Source organism: Aspergillus sydowii (genome assembly GCF_001890705.1).
Source record: "Aspergillus sydowii CBS 593.65 unplaced genomic scaffold ASPSYscaffold_10, whole genome shotgun sequence".
NCBI classification, from domain to species: Eukaryota; Fungi; Ascomycota; class Eurotiomycetes; order Eurotiales; family Aspergillaceae; genus Aspergillus; species Aspergillus sydowii.
In genome coordinates this window covers 841,869-863,129 of record NW_024467868.1, presented here as the reverse complement: position 1 = coordinate 863,129, position 21,261 = coordinate 841,869, and the positions used below count along the sequence as shown (strand labels likewise).

The window sequence follows — 21,261 nt, the reverse complement described above, 5'->3', positions numbered from 1 at the left end:
CCGGTTACAAAAGGATCTGACTGACAGCGCATATCGGACCAAGGTATCCGCAGAAACTAACATGCTGAGTCAGAGTGCAGGGACAACCACGTCTCCCCACCATTGCTCTTAACAAATATGAAAAAAAAAAAAAAAAAGATATAGTTCACTCAATCTCAATAGAACAATATCAGGGTGCTGATGTTACAAACCTGCCCCGCGGGTTTATTTTTGGAACAGTTAGTGGAGGGCTGCGGCCGGGAATCGGATACGAGGTTGCCCTCCAATGCATCTGCACCTGTCAAGTTCTGCAGACGTTTGTCGAATACGAACATCATTTTCGGTTAGTAACCTATCAGAAATCGTATACCGACAATAGGTGAATCTCCGTAAAGAATTGCCGTACTTCTGGCTTCGGGAAAGAGGCTTTGGATTGTTAAGTTCATGGGTTCGTATCGCATCGCACCGATCTGGTCTTGCATCTTGCCAGCAGTTTGACTTTACCCGACAGGTGACCCTTTTTTTAGAAACAGCAAGAATGGAACTGGAGCAACAGGTTACTGCTTTGAGGACTCAGCAGGTGCTGGAATAGCTTGGAGCTCGAGTGCTCGACTGATAGATAATGCAGCTGGAAGCCGACGATCAGGCAGATCAACCAGATCTACTCCTTGACTTTGGTCCTCAGCGACTTCAACTTTCTATACTCAACTTCAGTGAGGGACATCCTACCTTTATCACGTCTCACCCCAGACTTTACCTTGTGCACCGTCTTCTATCATACTTGTTCTATATCATCCCACTTGCGCATACACAGACACCAATATCCAGCACAAGTTTCACGACGCCAACGCCGCTTTAATCTGCTTAGCAGCAAGAGCAAAAGTATACTGCATATTCTACCACTAACTACAGATATAACTCTTCTCCGATACTCTCTTAATACCAAAACAATGGCCCAAATTACCCCTTGCTGTTTGCCCAAGTTCGGCTCGGTCACCGAAGCGTCGCAGAGACCCATGTCCCTCCGAATCAATCCCAATGCTGGCGATGATGCCCACTTGCTGTCAGCGTGGCGTGACATCAAGCTGTGTGCAGTTATCCAAGTTACCTGGGGTCTGATTCTTACATGTTACATGGGCTCTGACGATGTCTGCTTTGGTTATCAACATGTGGACGCTAATGAGCAGATCACCCCCACCGAAGGATCACCCAACACAATGCAACCCTCCACGGTGCAGTTGGTGATCAACGAAGGAGATTCCGTCAAAACGGTGCTTGCAAGAGGCAATGGAGCAACTGTTGTTGATGAAGGCCGAAATGCCATCGTTGACAGCTACCGGCTCTACAACACCGTTGTCCTGATTCGTTCGTACAGACCTAACTCTCAAAGAACTGTTGAGTCGTCGGCAGTGTCTCCCTCAACCTTCACTCTTCCGCAAGAGGTACGTAAAGATTTCGAAATGCTGCTCTCCAAGATAGTCCTAACATGTCAGTACAGTGTCTCCTACGACTCCACGTCAAGGTGATTCGCGAGAATGTCCGCATATTTCTCGAATGGCGAAATGATGGAATGTCGATGGAGCATGTGAAAGGTATCGCTACTCTTTTCCAAAACTTACTGACCAAGGTTCTCTCACCGGAGGATGTCTCCGTGGGCAACTTGAAATATTTTACAGACCCAGACTCGCAGCGGATCAGCAATTGGAATGGTCCTTCGCCTCAGGTGCATGATCGTTGCATCCATGATATTATTAGAGAACAAGTTATCTCACGACCCCACGATGAGGCTATCTGTGCTTGGGATGGAAGCCTCTCATATCGTGAGTTTGACCAACAAGCAACCAAATTAGCCTACCACTTGCAGGAGCAAGGTGTTGGACCAGAAGTACTTGTTCCCCTCTGCTTCGACAAATCTGTGAGTATTAAGTCCTATTGCCTGCGGCTCTGCAAGTCTAACAGGATATACACATAGATGTGGTACTTTGTGGCCCTACTCGCGGTTCTGAAAGCCGGAGGCGCTTTTGTTCCGCTGGATCCTAAGCACCCACCAGCTCGTCTTCAGTCACTCATCCAGAAGGTGAATGCCAGGCTTGTGCTATGCTCTGAGTGGCACGCGGACCGCCTGGTCGGTCTGACAGAAGTTGTCATTCCGCTCTCGCAGACGACATTTGATCGCATTCCATCTGCACCAGCTGGCTTTATTTCGTCGGATGAGGTAAACTGTAGCAACGCTGCATATGTCATCTTTACTTCTGGATCCACTGGAGAGCCCAAGGTTGGTGGTCCTTGTTGATTTGATTTAACGATAGGAAATTGACATTCAGCACAGGGCACACTGCTTGAGCACCGTGCATATTGCTCTAGTGCTATGGTACATGGCCCTAGGCTTTTGATCTTCCCAGACTCGAGGGTGCTGCAGTTTGCCGCTCACACCTTTGATGCGAGCTTGGCTGAATCGATTTCACCGCTTATGCATGGGGCCTGCGTCTGCATCCCAAACGAAGATGACCGGTTAAATGACATTGTCGGTGCGATAAAGCGGCTACGCGCAAACTACGCCTCCCTTACACCGTCATTCATTGAATTTATCGAGCCCTCCATGATTCCAGAGGTGCAAACCTTAATTCTTGCCGGTGAGGCCATGAGCGAAACTCACCGCGCCAAATGGTCAACCATCAACTTGGTTAACGGATTTGGACCGACTGAGGCTTCAGTAACTGCTGCTATTAATTCCAAGGTTACCGCCACTACCGACTGCAGAGACATTGGACTACCGCTGAACGCCCGTTGTTGGATTGTCAACCCCGATGATCACAATCAGCTTGCACCTGTTGGTGCTATTGGAGAGATGCTGCTTGAAGGACCGACTCTGGCGCGAGGATACATTAACAATCCATCGAAGACTGCCGAGGCGTTTATTTACGACCCGGAGTTCGTGAGGCACTACCCTACATCCACCCAAGGACGCCGTCGGTTTTATAAGACAGGCGACCTTGTACGGTACAATAGCGATATCGGCTCCTTGACATACATCGGCCGAAAGGACAACCAGGTTAAGCTCCACGGCCAGCGAGTGGAGTTGGGTGAAGTAGAAGCTTGCTTGACATCGGAAGCTCTTGTGAAACACTGTGTTGTGTTTCTACCCAAGGAAGGCTACGCTCAGGGCAAGCTCACGGCTGTTCTGTCTCTCACCAACGGTGATGGTCGACAAAGCAAGGCAGGGCCACTGGACCTAATCCCACGAGAGATCCACAAACAATCAGTTTCAACCCTCAGGGAGAGGCTATCAGGTCGCCTACCTACATATATGGTGCCTGCGATCTGGGTTTCTGTTAGCGACATGCCCTTCCTTCCTTCAAGGAAACTCGACCGCAAGGGCGTCCTAACCTGGCTAAGCGGTATGAACCGCAATCCATATTTGGCCGAGACGACAACAGGAACAGCCGAAACTGCAGTGGCACCCGCAACCGATGTGGAACGGAAGCTCGTTCAGGTCTGGAGCCGACTTCTCAACATTCCTGCTGAGCAGGTCCCCTTTCATGAGAGTTTTTTGAAGCTTGGCGGTGATTCTATTTCCGCGATGACTTGCATGAACCTATGTAAGAAACATGGAATCGCAGTCACCATGCAGGACGTTCTTCGGAGTTCATCTATCCGCGAGTTGGCATCTCGCGCCGAAGCAACATCAGACACACGCTCTGCTTCTCACGAGGAGAAAGTTGAGGTGCCATTTCCTTTGTCACCCATTCAAGCTCTTCACTTTAAAGCTCGTCGAGAGGGCCAGGGACACTTTAACCAAAGTATCCTGACTCGGCTCAACCGACCCATCGAGGGCGGCAGCCTGCGGAAGGCAATCGATTTACTGGTCCGTAAGCACTCGATGCTTCGGGCTCGTTTCGAGATTTCGCGATCCAACAATGAAATCAAACAACGCATCACGAAGGATGTCGCCGGCTCGTACCGATGGACCCATCATCATGTCGATTCCGAAAGCGACATTGATCTTATTGTTGCTGCTAGTCAAGAATCCGTTTCTTGCTTTTCTGGACCACTGCTTGCTGTTGACCTGGTTGATGTTAGAGATAGCAAGCAAGTTCTGTCGATGGTTGCACATCACCTCGTTGTCGATATTGTCTCCTGGCGGGTGATCATGCAAGATTTGGAAGACACCCTCTCCAACCCTTCCCAAGACCTAGCTTCATATATGCCATTCCAGACCTGGCTTGAGTTACAACGCCAGCATACCAAGCAAATTGAAGAGCAGGAACCCGAGCTAGAGACATTACCCGCACCGGACTTCAACTACTGGGGGCTTGCACCAGCGGATATTATTTATGGTGACGTTCGCTGCTCATCGTTTTGCTTGGACGAGAAAACAACTTCGCGCCTTATGTCTGACTGCCATACACCTCTCCGAACTGAGCCCGTCGACCTCCTGCTGGCTGCCATGCTATTTAGCTTTGGCGAAACATTTGCCGATCGGTCCCTGCCTGTCATTTACAATGAGGGTCACGGTCGGGAACCATGGGACACCGTAATTGACATTTCACGGACCGTGGGGTGGTTTACCACACTTTACCCCATCCTTGTCGAGAATCCAAAGGATGCGGTTGAGGCTCTCATCCGGGTGAAGGACCGTCGCAGAAAGGTGTCTGACAATGGTCGCTCATCCTTTTCGCGACGGGCCCTTCAACAATCGTCTAGCCATCGTGCCCATGACTGCCCAATGGAAATAAACCTTAACTATCTCGGGCAGCACAGGGACCTCCAGAGGCCTGATGGTCTGTTCCAGCTTGCACAGCAGATGGTCGGTGAGACTCGAGAAGGAGGTGGTTCCGCTGACTTTGGTCGTGATACACCTCGCTTTTCCCTCTTTGAGATTTCCGCTGCCGTGATTGGTGGTAGACTGCGATTCGTGTTCTCCTTCAGCGCTTCCATGAAGCGCAAAGAGGACGTCCAACGCTGGGTAAGATCATGCCAGGATGTTCTGGAATCTTTGGCGATACAGTTGCCCAGCTTGCCGCTTCAGCGAACCCTAAGTGACTTCCCTCTCATGACAATGACCTACCCAGAGCTTTCTCTGTTGCAGACACAGAAGCTGCGTCGCCATGGAATACACTCAATGGATGAGGTGGAAGATATATACCCCTGCTCCAAGATGCAACAGGGTGTGCTTTTGAGTCAAGCCCGAGACCCTATGCTTTACGCTGTTTCCGGTTGCTGGGAGGTCCAGGCAGGACCCAGCGCGTCCAAGCCTGATGTGCAGCGTTTGGTAGGCGCTTGGAATAAAGTGGTTGACCACCATGCCATGCTGCGTACAGTATTTGCTACTGGACTTAGCCGGCGCCACCCGTTTAGCCACATTGTCCTGAAGAAGTACACGTCGACTCCATTGCTTCTTCGGTGCACCGATGATGAGGAAATAATATCGGTCCTCAAGGAACAATCACCGGCCGACTACCGCGCAGCAAAGCCGGCCCATCGTCTTACGATCTGCCAGAGTGCCTCGGGAACCACCGTTTGCAAACTAGAGCTTAGCCATGCAGCCATGGACGGTAACTCTATCTCCCTCTTGCTCCGCGACCTCCGAAGAGCGTATGGCGATGGCATAGATCAGGGAAGGAGGCCTCTATTCAAAGACTTCCTCCACTACTTGCAACGTCAGCCAAATAAACAAGGGATTAGCCACTGGTGCGATTATCTATCTGGCTTGCAGCCCTGCCACCTACCGTCGGACTTGGACAAGACGACCGGGCGCAAATCTCTTCAGTCCATCCGGCTCGACTTTACTGATTTCAATAAGCTGCAGTCATTCTGCTCGGCCAACGGTATTACTGTGGCAAATGCGTTTAATGCTGCATGGTGTCTCACTTTGGCTGAGTTTTGTCAGACAAAAGAGGTATGTTTTAGCTATCTTACCTCGTTGAGAGATGCATCGGTCCCGGAAATCGAATCCATGGTTGGCCCGATTATAAACCTTTTACCATGCCGGCTACGGATAGCCTCATCCGACGTGGTTGATATTGCACGGCGTATTCAGGACGACTATATGGAGAATTACCCATACCGAGATGTCTCACTGATCGATATACAACATGCCATGAAGTCATCCAGAATATCGCTATTCAACACCGGTGTTTCATACAGGAAACTACCGAGTGAGAGCGGAGATGCGTCATCGATAAATTTAAAACCGGTTGGACGTATTCACGACCCTGCGGAGGTGGCAGTATACATTAACGTTGAAGCCACGGACACCGATGCGCAACTCGACTTGAACTACTGGAGCCATTGGCTGTCGGATGTCAGAGCCGAAGAAGTTGCGGCTGCTTTCTTGCGATCATTGTCGGAAATGGCCAGTAAAGCTACCTCAAAATCCTCGGAGAGGCCGGTTTCTTTCTCAGACGATCATGTACAAGTTGGCCAACAAAGCAGACCTGCGGTACCAGAACCGACCCATTGTGTCCAGGCTCTGATCGAGACCCAGACAGCAAAAATGCCAGACAACTTGGCTATTGCGGCTGGGGAGCGGGACCTGACTTATGGACTGCTGAATGAGTTCTCATCTGCGTTAGCTAACTACCTGATCAACCTAGGCGTGCGTCCTGGGATCGAGGTACCGATCAGCTTCGATAACTCGGACTCTCCGTGGGCTATAATTGCCATCTTAGCAATTTGGAAAGCAGGTGCAATCTGTGTCCCTATTGAGATGGATGGCCTATCGGAGGAGGCCCACGCTTGGATGTTGGAAGCGGATCTTCAGCTTGCCATATCTTCCCTGAACAGAGCCGAGTCGCTGGAGGAAATCACTCCCTATGTTATTCCGCTCACGTATGAATTCCTCAAGGCACTGGAGACGGGAGACTATGTCTCCCATAAGACTGCGCTAACCGACTTGGCCTACATCGCATTCCCACGAGAGGCGTCAAAACGGATTGTGCTCAATCACCGTGAGATGGCCGCCAGCTGCTCTTCGGCCGCGGATGAGTATGTTCCGAATCAAAACCCGGCTATGCCGCAAGTTGAGAGTGTATCAAGCTACGGGTTTTTCGTCAAAGCATTCGGTACCCTCAGCCGCGGTGGTTGTCTCTCCGAGTCGAGGCACACAAGAGATCTGGTTCTCAAGGAACAGCTGCTACCAGCCACACCCCTTCTGTCTATGGCCACGGATGTAGATGAGGGTGATAACACTAGTCCAAACATCAGCAGTATTGGGACTCCTGCCTTGACCCCACGTTATTCACAGTCAAGTCTCAGCTCTGTCTCCGAGATCGAGAATCGCGATAGCGACGCAAACAAAAGCTCGACGGAAACAAAACTTCGTTCTATTTGGGCTGAGGTATTGGAAATCGAGCCCGCGGAAATCAACAGTGACGACAGCTTTTTCGAGCTAGGGGGTGACTCTTTGACAGCCATGAGCCTAGGAAGCGCCGCTCGGGCAGACGGACTCACAATAACCGTCGCTGATATCTTCGCTCATCCGGTGCTAGAGGATATGATCAAGTGCTGTCAGACTGTTGATACTCCCGTCAAGCCGTCCCAAATAATTGAGCCCTTTAGCCTTCTACCGGGTACTATAAACCGCGAAGAGCTGCTCGCCGAAGTGGCTAGTACCTGTGGCGTCCTGAAGTCCGCAATTTGTGATGTGTATCCTTGCAGTGCACTCCAAGAAGGCCTGATCACTGCGTCATTTCGACAACCAGGGGCTTACGTCGCGAATCCCGTTTTGAAACTTGCACGCAACGTCGATGTTGAAACGTTCAAGGCAGCCTGGCAGAAGACGGTCGACGAAATCGATATCCTTAGAACAAGAATTATCCATACTGCCGCTGCGAACTTTGTTCAGGCCGTCCTGAAGCCCTCGCCAATTGACTGGGACCGGAGTGCATCTGACGTCGCTACTCGTCCTGGAGGACCCTTGGCTGGATACCGCATCATGGACACTGGCTACTCACGAACATTTACGTGGTCTATCCACCACTCAATCTATGATGGATGGAGCTTGCCTCTCGTATTCGGGAAGGTTGAAGAAAACTATTCGATTTGTCAGAATGCTTCACGGCCATCAGTTGGCAAGCAGCTGGTTCCTTACAGCGCGTTTATCGACCACCTCCAGAAGCGCGATGTTACGGCGTCTGAAAACTTCTGGCGGACATACCTAGGCAATATCTCCGCGCCCCAATTCCCCGACATGAAGAGTGCCGGAGTGTCTAAAATCATCTCCTCAAACCGCCTTCAAATTACCACCCACATCACGCCCCAGAGGAAAGATGTCACACTCCCGGCTTTGGTAAGAGCTGCCTGGGCAATAGTCCTTTCTCTGCACACTGAATCTGAGGACGTTTGCTTTGGGGAAACAATCATGGGGCGGAATATCGAAGTCTCTGGTGCTGCCGAGATTGCAGGCCCGCTGCTTACCACCGTGCCGACCCGAATTGCTGTTGATTCCAGTATGAAGGTCACCGAATACCTTGAGCGCGTGCATCAATCTACAGCTACGATCATCCCCCATCAGCACATCGGACTACAGCGCATCAGGAAGCTGAGCAAAGATACTCGCAAGGCCTGCGGCTTCCAAAACCTCCTCGTCATCCAAACTGCTATGAAGGAGATGGACTCCGGCATTTGGTCTGTCGAAAGCACCGAGACAAATCAAGAATTCTTCACGTACCCACTCACGGTCGAATGCAAAGTGTCCGAAACTGTGAATCTTACTGCCTACTTTGACGACCGGGTGATTCCGGCCTGGCGCCTCAAACGATTCTTGGGGCAATTCAGTGTCGTGTTGAACCAGCTTGCTGCTACTCCACAGTTTGATACCAAGCTGCTCTCCGACCTGGACGTAATTAGCGAAGATGACCGAACAGATATGGAGGCATGGAACCGTGGGGATCCAACGTTCGTTGACCGAACCATCCACGAACTTATTAATGACCAGCGGTTGAAATACCCCGACTCGCCGTCTGTAGCATCTTGGGACGGCAGCCTGTCGTACCAAGAACTCCTTGACACGGCCTCTGGATTCGCGAACCATCTTTCCGCACTGGGAGTTGGCCCCGAGACACTGGTTCCAATGTGCATGGATAAGTCCGTTTGGATGATCGTGACGATAATGAGCATCCTTATTGCAGGCGGTGCATTTGTCCCCTTGGACCCTGCACACCCTGTCTCCAGACATGAGGAGATCTTGGAGGAAACCGGAGCAAAGATAATGCTGTGCACACCAAAGTACCAAAGCCGCTACCTTGGTAAGGTAGCAACGGTGCTGGGTGTGGACCAAAGAACAGTGAAATCATACCAGGCTACCCGCGCGAGTGCTTCCACGCGTGCCACGAGTTCCAATGTCGCATACTCGATTTTCACCTCCGGTTCAACTGGTAGACCAAAAGGCATTATTATTGAGCACCGGGCGTTCACGAGCAGCACCATGGCATATGGTCCCATAATCCACCTGAAACCTGGCATTCGCGTGTTCCAATTCGCGTCTCTGACCTTTGATGCAGCGGTTATGGAAATCTTAGGCACCTTGATATTTGGTGGCTGTGTTTGCATCCCTAGCGACGAAGAGCGCTTGAATGATATATCAGGCGCTATCAGACGCCTGAATGCGTCTTGGCTTTTCTGCACCCCATCGCTAGCCAGCATTATGGAGCCATCCTCGGTCCCCTCACTGAAGGTCATTGTCTGTGGCGGCGAGATGATGTCGCACGAAGCTATGACCAAGTGGTCAGACAAGGTCCACTTCATCAATGCATACGGCCCAACTGAGACCTCCGTCTACGCCACCTTCAACCCGAATATCGGCAAGGACCGCAACCCGGCTAATATTGGCAAAACCATCCCATCTACTCACGCCTGGATTGTGGACCCGAACAACCATGACCGTTTGTACCCTGTGGGAACGGTTGGTGAGCTTGCGTTAGAGGGCCCAGTGCTTGCACGGGAATATCTCAAAAATCCTGAAAAGACTGCAAGCGCCTTCATCACAAACCCTAAGTGGGCACGAGAGAAGGCGCACGGCACATCCAATCGACGTATCTATCTCACGGGCGACCTAGCACGCCTCACAGTCGACGGCTCACTTGAATATGTCGGTCGCAAAGACAATCAAGTGAAACTCCATGGGCAACGGATGGAGCTGGGGGAAATCGAATACCGACTTCACGAACACCCACATGTGCGACACGTCGTGATTGTTCTCCCCAAGGCAGGGCGCCTACAAAAGCGCCTGGTCGCGATCCTTTCCCTGAACAGTCTATCGACTGAGACGAGCCTTATATCCTCGGCCGGCTGCAGCCTTGTTGATGAACACTCAATGGAGCGACAGGGTATGGCTGAGCTAATGGAGGTCCAGGCCAACCTCGCTAGCCAACTTCCACCCTATATGGTACCCCAAACCTGGGCAGTCATCAACACGCTTCCCATGCTTGTTTCCGGCAAGATCGATAGGAAGAAGATCACCGGGTGGGTTGAGGCCGTGGATGATACCACTTATAACCGAGTGATGAGAGGTTACGACAAACTCAAGCGCAGCAAGGCCGCTGTTTCAAATACAGCCGTACCGCGCAAGAAAGATGACACACTGTCCGTGTTGCACGAAATACTAGCCCATGTTCTCAACATCCCAGCAGATAAGATCGACCTTGGCATGTCATTTACTAGTATAGGTGGGTATCAAGCAGTATTATCTTCCTGTGTATGTCACTGACAAAGTTCAAGGTGGTGATAGTATCACCGGAATGGCCCTTGTCTCCCACGCTCGCAAGCGTGGTATCAGCCTTTCGCTTCTCGGTATTCTTCAGGCAACATCCGTCAAAGAACTAGCGAAGGCTGCCGAAACAGGTGTGAAGAGTCTGAACCAAACCGAAGATTCTGATAATTGGTTTGATCTTTCGGCTATTCAAAAGTTCTACTTTGAGTATGCCGCGGAATTCAAAGGGTCAGCTCGCTTCAACCAAAGTATCACTCTACAACTGCCCCGTCGGATTGAACCCTCAGTTATCGCCAACGGACTCAATGCCATTACCAAAAGGCATGCTATGTTAAGAGCTCGGTTCAGGCAGACTAACGGAAAGTGGGAGCAACGGATCATTACAGTGAGTATTCAGGCATAATATTCCAGTCCCCTAGTCGTATCCGCCTAACTCTAAATTAGCCTGGTGAGGGTTGCTACGATTTCCAAGTCACTGCCTTGCGTGAGGAGCATGATCTTCAGCGCATGATTGCGATTACACAAAACGGTATCGACCTTCAAAATGGCCCTGTTTTTGCCGCCAATCTATTCGAGGCTCCTGGTGTTGATCAGATCCTTTTCCTTGTCGCCAATCATCTATGCGTTGACATGGTATCGTGGCGCCTCATCCTTCAGGATCTAGAGGAGTTCGTTCACTCTGGCTCTCTTACACCTGACTGGCCGTTCCCATTCCAGAACTGGTGTGTGAAGCAGCTTGAACACTGCAGAAAGGACGACTACCAGAATCATCTCCCATTTTCTCCAGCACCAGCCATGCCGGAGTACTGGGGCATGAGGAATGTCCCAAACTGCTATGGGGACGTGAAGATGAAGAAGTTCTTGTTGAGCACCAAGAAAACCGCGCTTGCGCTAGACAAGTGTCACACACGCCTTCGAACTGAGCCACTAGACTTGTTTTTGGCCGTGCTCATGCACTCCTTCCGGAGGACCTTCACTGATAGGGAAGTCCCAACGGTTTATAACGAAACCCATGGCAGACATCCGTGGGATGGTGACATCGACCTGTCAGGAACTGTCGGTTGGTTCACGTCCATATGCCCTCTCCCAGCAAATTTATCATCTGGTAAGTGCCCCGCGATATGTTTGGACGTGTTTAGAACTAATAGAACTGCCAGACGACATTCTTGATACGCTCCGAATGATCAAGGACGCGCGGCATAAGACCATCAATTTCGGATCTTCCTTTTTCGCCCAGAACGTCCTTGCACCACGGAACGGCAATAATTCCTTACCCATGACCCTTCCGTTTGAGATTGTTTTCAATTATCTGGGCAAGCTCCAGCAGCTAGAGCGGAATGACTCCTTGTTCCAACATTATGGTAGGGCCTATGATGAGAACGACTTCATGGTAGCCGGTGACATGGGTCCGCGCACTCCTCGGTTCTCACTGTTTGAGGTCTCCGCGATTGTTATCCGAGACCAGCTCCAATTCTCGTTTACCTATAACAAGAATATGCAACACCAGTCTCGGATCAGCAGCTGGATATCCGAGTGCGAGTCGACTCTTCATCAAGCCCTCGACGCTCTTCAGCATGACTCGCAACTTGAAGTTATGCCTTCGGACTACCCGCTGTTGTCGACCTCGCAAAGAAATCTGCGTGTTCTCTTTAAAGAAACTCTACCAAAGCTTGGAGTCCACGACCGCGACCTCGTTGAAGACATATACCCTTGCTCGTCCATGCAGGAAGGGATTATGTTCAGCCAGCTCCGCGACCCTTCCGCCTACATTCTCCATACCATCTTCAATGTCAAGGACACCCGAAACAACGAACCGATCAATATTCCACGGCTTCGCAAGGCATGGCAAATGGTCGTTAACCGCCACTCCATTCTGCGAACTATTTTCGTCGATAGTAGCTCTAAGGATGGATCATTCGACCAAGTTGTTTTGAGGGATCTCCACGCTGACATGGTTGAGCTCGACTGCAGCGATTCTAATATACTAGAGCAACTCAACAAAGTGTCACTTGAAGAGACAAACCGCAAACACAGTATGAAGCACTTGCACCAGGTCACTGTTTGCAAGGCACCCAACGGTTCCGCGGTAATGAAGCTCGAAATGAATCATGCAATCATTGACGGGGCATCGGTTGGGGTCCTTCTGAGAGACTTCTCATTGGCATACGAGCGTCAACTTTCCACGCAGCCCGGCCCGTCTTATCGTGACTACATCGCATACATGCGTAGCCACGCCAACGAAGGGGGTGTTCAATTTTGGACTCAATATCTGCGCGGCATTAAACCCTGCCATCTGCCAGCATCTGGGCAAGGCACAAAGGAACTCAAGTCTGTCAAGATGGACTTCCACCGCTTTGCAGAGTTAAGACAGCTAGGTCAAAGGGAGTCAGTCACTCTCGCTAACTTGATACTCACTGCCTGGGCCATCGTGCTCCGAGAATTTACGGGTACCCAAGATGTTTGCTTCGGTTACTTGTCTGCCGGACGTGATGCCCCCGTTGCTGGTATCCAGGAGGCGGTTGGAATATTCATCAACATGCTCTGCTGTCGAGTTCAGTTCTCACAGGGCCAGTCCCTAGCCGATACTTTCAAGGGAGTCCAGGATGACTTCTTCCGCAGCATTCCGTACCAGTCCTGCTCATTGGCAACTGTACAAAATGAACTCGGCCTGGATGGTCAAATGCTATTCAACTCCGCTCTATCTATCCAGAATAAGATGCCGTCCGCCAATCCTGGAACCGATGCATTGTCCTTTGACATCCAACAGGCGTATGACCCTAGCGAGGTAAGTGCAACCCCTTATTCATATAGTAGTTTCAAGCACTGACATCCAATACAAGTTCCCCGTCACGGTGAACGCAATGACCACGCAGGGTGGGGAAGGTATACTTCTGCGGTATTGGTCTAACGCTATATCGGATTCCCAGGCAAACCTCCTGGTGTCCGGCATCGCGCGCGTATTTGTTGCCTTTATCGAAAACTCATCAGGCACAATTCCAGCCGCCGGGAACCTTGTCACCCTTGAGCCTCAACAACTCGGGCAGATGAGCGCTCAAGGTAGTCTCCGCCGGAGAAGCAGTGTGAGATCCAGATCTCCAAGGCTTTCAGTCAGCGATCCTCTTATCCAGCAACAGATCGATCAGCGGGTCAATGAGATCCTCAGCCGAGTTTTGAAGAAAGAGGACCTAGCCAAACTACAGGAACCTAGCCGTGATGCAGCCGCCCAATACCCAGCCAATTCAACTTCCAATCCTGACCACCAAAGCGGAGTTCCCGTCTCCCCAGTCTCTCGTATGTCGTCCATCCGCCGTCGTTTCTCGGTTATTTCCCGAACAAGCCGCCGCCGCATGTCCATGGACTTCGAAAAGAAACTTTTGATGCTTTGGTCGTCAGCATTAAATTTACCTATCGACAGCATCGACCGACAGGACAGCTTTTTTAGTGTTGGGGGCGATAGCGTCAAAGCAATGAAGATGGCCAGCGCAGCTCGTGACGAAGGACTCGTAATGACTGTGGCAGATGTTTTTCGAAACCCAGTCTTTGAAGATATGCTAGCTGTCATATATTCAACTGCTATTGTCCACACTGCTCCGATGGGCCCTAGTGCGGCCGTTCAAGAAGAATACCACCCAGACTCCAAGAAAGTCGGCGAAATCTTCGACGATACCTTTCCTTCGGGCACGGTCTCCCGTCAGTCTCTTCATATTACGAATGTTCCAGACATGCCAATCGACTCGCTGCCTGACGATATTTGCCCTAAGGTCGGACTTTTCAAGGGAGGCATCGCCGACGTCCTTCCTGTCACTGATTTCCAAGCCTTGTCTCTGACAGCCCAACTATTTGAATCCCGCTGGATGTTGAACTACTTCTACCTCGACGGTGAAGGGCAGCTTGACCTCAAACGACTCCGCGAAAGCTGTGCCCGTGTTGTTGATGCATTCGATATCCTGCGAACTGTCTTTGTGTGCTCAGGAGCCAATTTCTACCAGGTAATCCTCAAAAAGGTTCGGCCGTCTATCGCGATTTACGAGACCCAAACGGACCTCGACGCCTTCACGGCCAGCTTGCAGCAGCGAGACCGGGACCAAGGTCTGCCGCAAGGCGAACAGTTTGTTCAATTCGTGGTGGCCAAACGCCAGGGTACCAACCAACACCGTCTTCTCATTAGAATGTCGCACGCGCAATACGATGGCATGTGCGTTTCCAAAATCTTTGAAGCTCTTAAGCAAGGCTATGAGGGAGGCACTTTAGCCCCGGCTATGCCGTATTCCAGTTACATGCGACTACTACCGAGTGCCATTTCCGCCGACCACTATGAATACTGGACAAACCTCCTAAAGGGATCACGGATGACTGAAGTTGTTTCGCGAGATTACCCCAACAGATACCAGACCATGGGTGCCTCCACTAATGTCAGCACAACAATCAATATCGGTCAAAACTCAACAATTGGAAATATTACGGTCGGGACAATTGTCCAGGCGGCTTGGGCTCTTGCTCTTGCACGATTATCCGCCGACGCCGATGTCGTATTCGGTTTGACGACCAACGGGCGCAACGCATCCATTCCTGGAGTCCAAGATGTTGTTGGTCCCTGTCTCAACATTATTCCCGTGCGAGTGACATTTGGCAATAGGTGGACTGGACTTGATCTAATCAGATATCTCCAAGATCAGCTGGTTACTACGATGCCTTATGAATCCCTGGGGTTCCGCGAAATCATCCAGCGTTGCACTGATTGGCACTGCAGCACATTCTTTTCAACTGCAGTTCTTCATCAGAACGTCGATTTTGAGGGCCATATAGACCTCGATAACAACCAGTATCATGTCGGTGCGGCCGGGGCAGTCGACAACTTGGCTGATCTCACTCTGGTCTCCAAATCTCTGAGTGCGAACCAAATCAGCCTCACATTAGGGTACTCCGCCACGGGTCCCATCACAGAAATTTTCGCATCTCGGGTGCTTCATCTGGTGGCCGATACCATCGTCACCCTCACCACCAACCCCACTGCTCCGCTTCCATCGCCGACTACTCTTCGCTCCCTTCCCCCACAAACCGTACCTGATCTCCCCAGGATCCCGGACCACGAGATTCTAACTTCTCAATTGAAGAGCCAAAACATCTCCGACATCCTGCTGCATTCCGCCATCCTCAGTCGAACCTGGCAACAGGTTCTGCCTACGATGCAATCTAACCAGAAGACATTCCAACTCGACACCTCTTTCTACGATTTGGGCGGCGACGTCTTTGCTCTCGGTCAAGCAACCTGGCTCCTTCAACAAGAAGGGTATCAAGTCCGGATCGAGGACCTACTTGATCGACCCACGTTTCTGGGACATATGGCAGTGCTTGCACAGGATACTATGGGTCAAGATCTCCAGGAGGGCACGGTGAATGTGCAGCAAGAAGAGGCCCCCACTCCGGCCGAGAAGGCCGAGAAGAAGGTTCGGTGGAAGAAGGCATTTGGTATTATGGGCAAGTTCTCCAAGAGGGAGAGTATTTCGTCATAAGCATAAAATGCTGTTGATTATGTGGATATATTTTGGAGCTTGGAGCTTTTCTCTTGCAAATTTGCGTCCTTCTTTGGGTCCTACTATCAACTTGTGTTTTTCATATTTTCTTTTAACTGGCTTTTTGGGTTGTTATTTAGCGTATTCAGATAAGCGATTTTTTATTCCGAATGGAAAATGTTTATATATAAGCCTTGGGCAGTTAAAGTAGTTGCTCCTTCCTTATGCAACAATGTGTATCCTGCCCCTTCTCCTCCCTTGGCTCGTAGTTTTGCCTCCAACCGAAATGGAAGGAGCTGTGCATTCAATTTCCCTGGGACGTAAGAACAATAGGCCCGGTTCCATCGCTCCTTCCGTTTCAGGAGCGTCATATTTGTTTTTACGTAGCCAGGTTAAAGCTCTAGGGATGTTTCGATGGGCTCATAAGATTCCCCGTTTTGGTGGATGAAAGGGAGAATAGTGATTGGAGATCAGCACGTGGGAACTGGTTTGAGCAACGCCTTCTATTGTCGAATTATCGAACTTCTCAATTAAGACTAAATGCTCTAAGCTTGAGATAACAACAGCGCAGACGTAGTACTGGTAAGCTAACGAGACTGGGCGTGCTGCCGGTCATACCGAATGACAACAAGTACCGGCCACAGCTGCAAACCGACAGCACCCAACATCAAGCAGCCCGCAAATATCTGAGCACGCAAGAAATATGCCTCTGATAAATTGACCAACGAGCCCGCAATGGGTGTCCCAACCAACGAACCGATGGAGCTGATACCCCACATCATCCCCATTCTTGTTCCGAGCATTTTCATATCCGGGCACAGCGCAGGATGTGAGATGATGGATGTTGGACCAGTCACTATTACTCCAGTCAAAAACCCCCAGTAACAGCACCATACGATAAAGCCTGGAGTGTTGGTCGCGGGGATCCACGTGAACATGGCAATTGCCGCTCCCGCCACGCACGCTAAGAGTGTACATATGGGCTTCACCCGCTGACCCAGAAGGTACGGCACTGTTCGACCAAATGCTGATGCGCCGTTGATGATAGATAACATGTAAAAGGAAAGACTTGTTGATGTCTGCAACACCGTCCGTGCGTAAGAGGCGACGTAGAATAAGGGGATCCAATAACCAAGCATGACAAGGAGCAAGGAAACCGAGAACATCATATATGGAACGTCCTTAAATGCTTTCCAATCGACTAGACTTCGAGCGCCGACCTTTTCACCCGGTCGGCGGCATAGCACAGCGCACGTAATGATGGCGAGGAACAGGTTGATGAATGCGATGCAACGGACCGTCCAAGCGAATCCAATCTTTGGCTGAAGTTGCCGGAACATGATCGGAAACACGACGCTTCCCACACTTGATCCTATCGACGCACAACCAATGGCGATCGGGCGCTTGGTGGTAAAATACATGGATATCACCACCAGTGCAGGAATGTAGGCGATACCGCCACCAATTCCAACGCAAAAGCCTTGGGCTAGAATAACTTGGTAATACTCCGAGGCCAGGCTAGTCATCATCATGCCAAACACAATGAGAAAATTTCCTGAGAGGATGAGGATACGAAGGTGTCCCAGGTCGACCAAGGGCCCCGACACAAGGCCCACCATAACGATGAGCGTGGCCTGGACACTGCCAACCCATGATATCGCAGATGGCGATTCGTCGGAGAGTAATTGTGTTTGATAAAACTCCTGAAAAGCGCCATATGTGCTGATTATTCCCCTGAATAAAAGTTAGGCTGCGTTCCCAAGCCTGCTCTCTTCCAGCTTACCAGGTATTCACAAAGACGCAAAACACTGCCCCAACACTAAGCCATGCTTCAAAGCCACCGTTTGGAATTAACTTTTGCGACGGCGTCTGTCCCTGAGGCACGGCCTGTGGCCCAGCTGAGGACTTTTCCCCGCCATTCTTCGAGGTCTTTTCTTGGGTCGGCGATCTGCCTCGGGGATCTTCCGATGTGATGCTCCCTCGGCCAGTTGGCGACATCCTAATTGGACCTCGACTTGTGTAGGACGACAACGTCCAAGGTTCCTTTTTTTAGAGTTATATATCAGAGTTTCTGCTGCGATTTATAATCACTCGTCATTAACAATGGGGTCGGAGAAATGGCGCCATTTCCCCGGGCGGGGGTCCCCGACCCAGGTTCAAGCTCGGCCATGTGCTTGTGGGGTGTCGGCTAAAGGACACAATGACCCGTCGTTCGGCTGAGTGTACCGGCACTTGGCGATGAACGAGCTTTCAACTGCGATACGCGTAAAAGCAGCATAAATCGCCACTATTTCACCCTCCCAGGGACAAGGTTTCCGCTGACAATGAGCACGTAAGTTAGTGTTGTTGCGACATTGTCACCAAAGGTGGTTTATCGACATGCCATCATGTTGGCAGCTACCGTCATGGTCTTGGATGAATTGCCAATACAGGGTATGTATTAACAAATTGCCCTACCTGAGAGATTTCCTCAACTGAAGGGCATGTTATAATATGCATTCTGCCATAACGCCGTTTGGCCAAAGGCTTGCTCCATCAGCGCATCGTCTAGGAGATTGTTACCAGCATCTTCAATGGACCACGAGAAATCCGCCCAGGGCATCTCCGGCCTCCCATTACCGGCCACTAGGGCGTCCTGCATGTAGGCACTCGTATTAATTTGTGGGTTATATCCGGCGGATACCATTTGCTCCTGGGAAACCCAGCTGCTTGGTTGCGGTATTACGTCTGAAGTTGCCTGGCTATGGGGCATCGGTTGTTGGATTGTTGGCGGGTTACGCCGAACATGGATCTTTCCCAAGAGGGGCACAACGATGGTCAGTTCGCGGATAGACTCTGTGTTACTGTCCTCTTGTTGCAAAAGATTTCGTAGAGCACGAAGTGAAGTGGCTCCATGCTCTGCAAAACCAGAGCCAGCTCCATCTTTGGACTTTTCCTCCATTAGTTCAATCACCCCCTCCACTACACTCTCAAGGCGCGCCTTGTCAATCTGGAAGCTACGGTTATCGGCAGAGGGACAGGAATGAGCCGTGAGTAGCAAGGATACCATAGCCGCGAAAGCCTGGAGATCGAGCAATCGCAGAGTAAAGAATCCCGGTGGAAGCTTCCGCCGCAGAAACTGGTATCGTTGTGCGATGGACTCACAGGCGTCCATACACGCTAAACGGCTGTAAAGATACTCCTCACTTTGATCTTGTCGGAGGGCAGCTGGAAGGTGTGCCTTCATGACAATACAGTAATGCATATATTGGACAATATGATCGGGTTTCAAGTCATCGTCCATATTTATGACCCACCAGGATTTTGGGGTCTGGGAAGCAAGGTCCCTTACCTCGCGGGCAATTTCCAGGGCCGAGGTGTAAAGTTTCGTGGTCGAACCTTGTGAAACACTGAGGTCTTCCAGATCGTAAATTTTAGGGGTGATATCCACCAGACGGATCATATATATCGCGGGTTGCACAACACCATCAAACATGAGAGGATCGGGATTCCGCACCGGATACCGTCTTGTATACGGTGGTAAATTGATGAGCATTCCGGCCAGCCGATCGACCGTGCAGATTAACTCCCAGAGCTGGACCTTATCGTTCTCAACAGTGTGGCATTTGACTCCATTGGCCTTTTTGACGCGGGCCAGTTGTGCCGCTTTCGGCAATCCCATGAGCTCAGCAAGGGCGATAAGATGCCGCAACCTAAGCCAGGCCTTCTGAGGATTGCCTCGTCCCATTTGCCTAATTATAATCCTGGGTCAGATTTGTGCCGTCTTCAATAGGTACACACTATAATGCGCCAAGCATCCTGGTGAGGGAAATAGGGAAGCCACTTACAGCCGAATAAAGTGTATGGTCATTCCCAGACCTTCAAGCGTTCCAACTAAGCGATCATGGGTCATAATGGAGTTTTCAACGATGTCCGAGACGGTGCGGGAAAACTCAATTCGCTTTTGGTAGCTTGCCGCCTGGGCCTCCGGCGTCCTGGCCCCTTCAGGCACTTGTTGAGCCGTAATCGCTATGGTTAATAACCACGAAGCCAAACGTATAACACCGACATCCGATCGGCACATCTCTTCATAATCCGCAATCACCTCCTGGTTCGAATTGAATTGGGACGGCTGGGGAAGCATAGAGTGCATCATTTGCAACCAGTCGTAGGAGCAAGACAGCATTTCTACTGTCTCCTCCTTGGTCGGAATCAATTTTTGCAATGATGGTCGCACGCTTTCCAGAAGGTGAGCAGAGGCCTTCACCCGCCTTTCCTGCTGCTGCTCGTTGCGCCGATTCGTATCAACACTCAACCACTCGTTTTGGAACAATGAGCGTAGATTGGAAGGCTCCTCTGCAATAAGCATTTCCGACGCGGTGGATTCCGCATCAGAATCGTCGGAGCCGGGCGAGTGGGTAATGGGTCTATCAAGTTGAGTTGACCCACCACCCCCGAGTCTGACCTCAATGTTGTTGACAATCTTGGTTAATCTGCTAACCTGAGACTCTAGCTGCGCAATCCGGTACCGCGAGGGCAGCCGCTGCGCCTGTCGCGGCCGGCCACTCGATGTCTGAGCAACACAGGCTGTATTGCGCTCTGTGCACTGGCGACAAGTTGTGGCATCCTCGGGAATGCGAACGCAGCGAACTTTGCGTCTTCTACCTGCATGACATTAGCGTGGAGCTAAAATCCGGGGGAGCGATTGATAAGAAGTACATTCGGTGCAGCTCTTGGTGCCCTTTCGGATGGAGGCAGGACTCTGTGCGAGCATGGCGGGCACGTGGGAAAAACCGGCATTCGTCCGAAGCGGATCCGTTACACCGCGGTCAACGGTGCGAGAGGGCGGGTATGTACTAATAAACCAATAAATGGATGATGAGTATGCAAGGAAGTTGGACGTGGAGATGGGATCGTGGAAGTCTGGAAGGCTGATCGAAGGGGCGTCGGACGAAGGCGGACGAAAGAGTCGGCTTCGGACTTCGGACCAGGTGAATCCGAGCAGGCCTTTCCCAATCAGGTAATCCATTCACAATCGCCGCGAGCCTTTCAGTGTCACCAGTTCCCTCCATTGGTCAA

At 50.9% G+C, this 21,261-nt stretch overlaps 3 protein-coding genes across 3 annotated transcripts; 2 read left to right on the top strand and 1 right to left on the bottom strand.

Moving 5' to 3' along the window:
- Window positions 1-929: 929 nt before the first annotated feature.
- On the top strand, window positions 930-16,203 carry ASPSYDRAFT_92340 (uncharacterized protein; the record flags this gene model as incomplete). The annotated part of the gene is made up of 8 exons (XM_040852659.1): window positions 930-1,421; window positions 1,478-1,894; window positions 1,952-2,254; window positions 2,309-10,646; window positions 10,699-11,075; window positions 11,135-11,795; window positions 11,848-13,475; window positions 13,531-16,203. 8 exons carry the CDS (start codon window positions 930-932, stop codon window positions 16,201-16,203), a joined length of 14,889 nt encoding a protein of 4,962 aa, XP_040699953.1.
- Window positions 16,204-16,319: 116 nt separating this feature from the next.
- ASPSYDRAFT_405179 (uncharacterized protein) lies at window positions 16,320-16,721 on the top strand. The gene has a single exon (XM_040846102.1). It carries the CDS (start codon window positions 16,436-16,438, stop codon window positions 16,649-16,651), a length of 216 nt encoding a protein of 71 aa, XP_040699952.1. The 5' UTR covers window positions 16,320-16,435; the 3' UTR covers window positions 16,652-16,721.
- A 69-nt stretch (window positions 16,722-16,790) lies between these two features.
- ASPSYDRAFT_157393 (putative MFS monocarboxylate transporter) lies at window positions 16,791-20,956 on the bottom strand (the record flags this gene model as incomplete). Its single annotated transcript, XM_040842636.1, has 5 exons — window positions 16,791-17,937; window positions 17,987-18,155; window positions 18,679-19,934; window positions 20,031-20,847; window positions 20,902-20,956. 5 exons carry the CDS (start codon window positions 20,954-20,956, stop codon window positions 16,791-16,793), a joined length of 3,444 nt encoding a protein of 1,147 aa, XP_040699951.1.
- Window positions 20,957-21,261: the final 305 nt, after the last annotated feature.

Bases quoted from the DNA above. Each gene is read 5' to 3' on its own strand.
- ASPSYDRAFT_405179 (XM_040846102.1), top strand. From the start codon at position 16,436: ATGTGTATCCTGCCCCTTCTCCTCCCTTGGCTCGTAGTTTTGCCTCCA.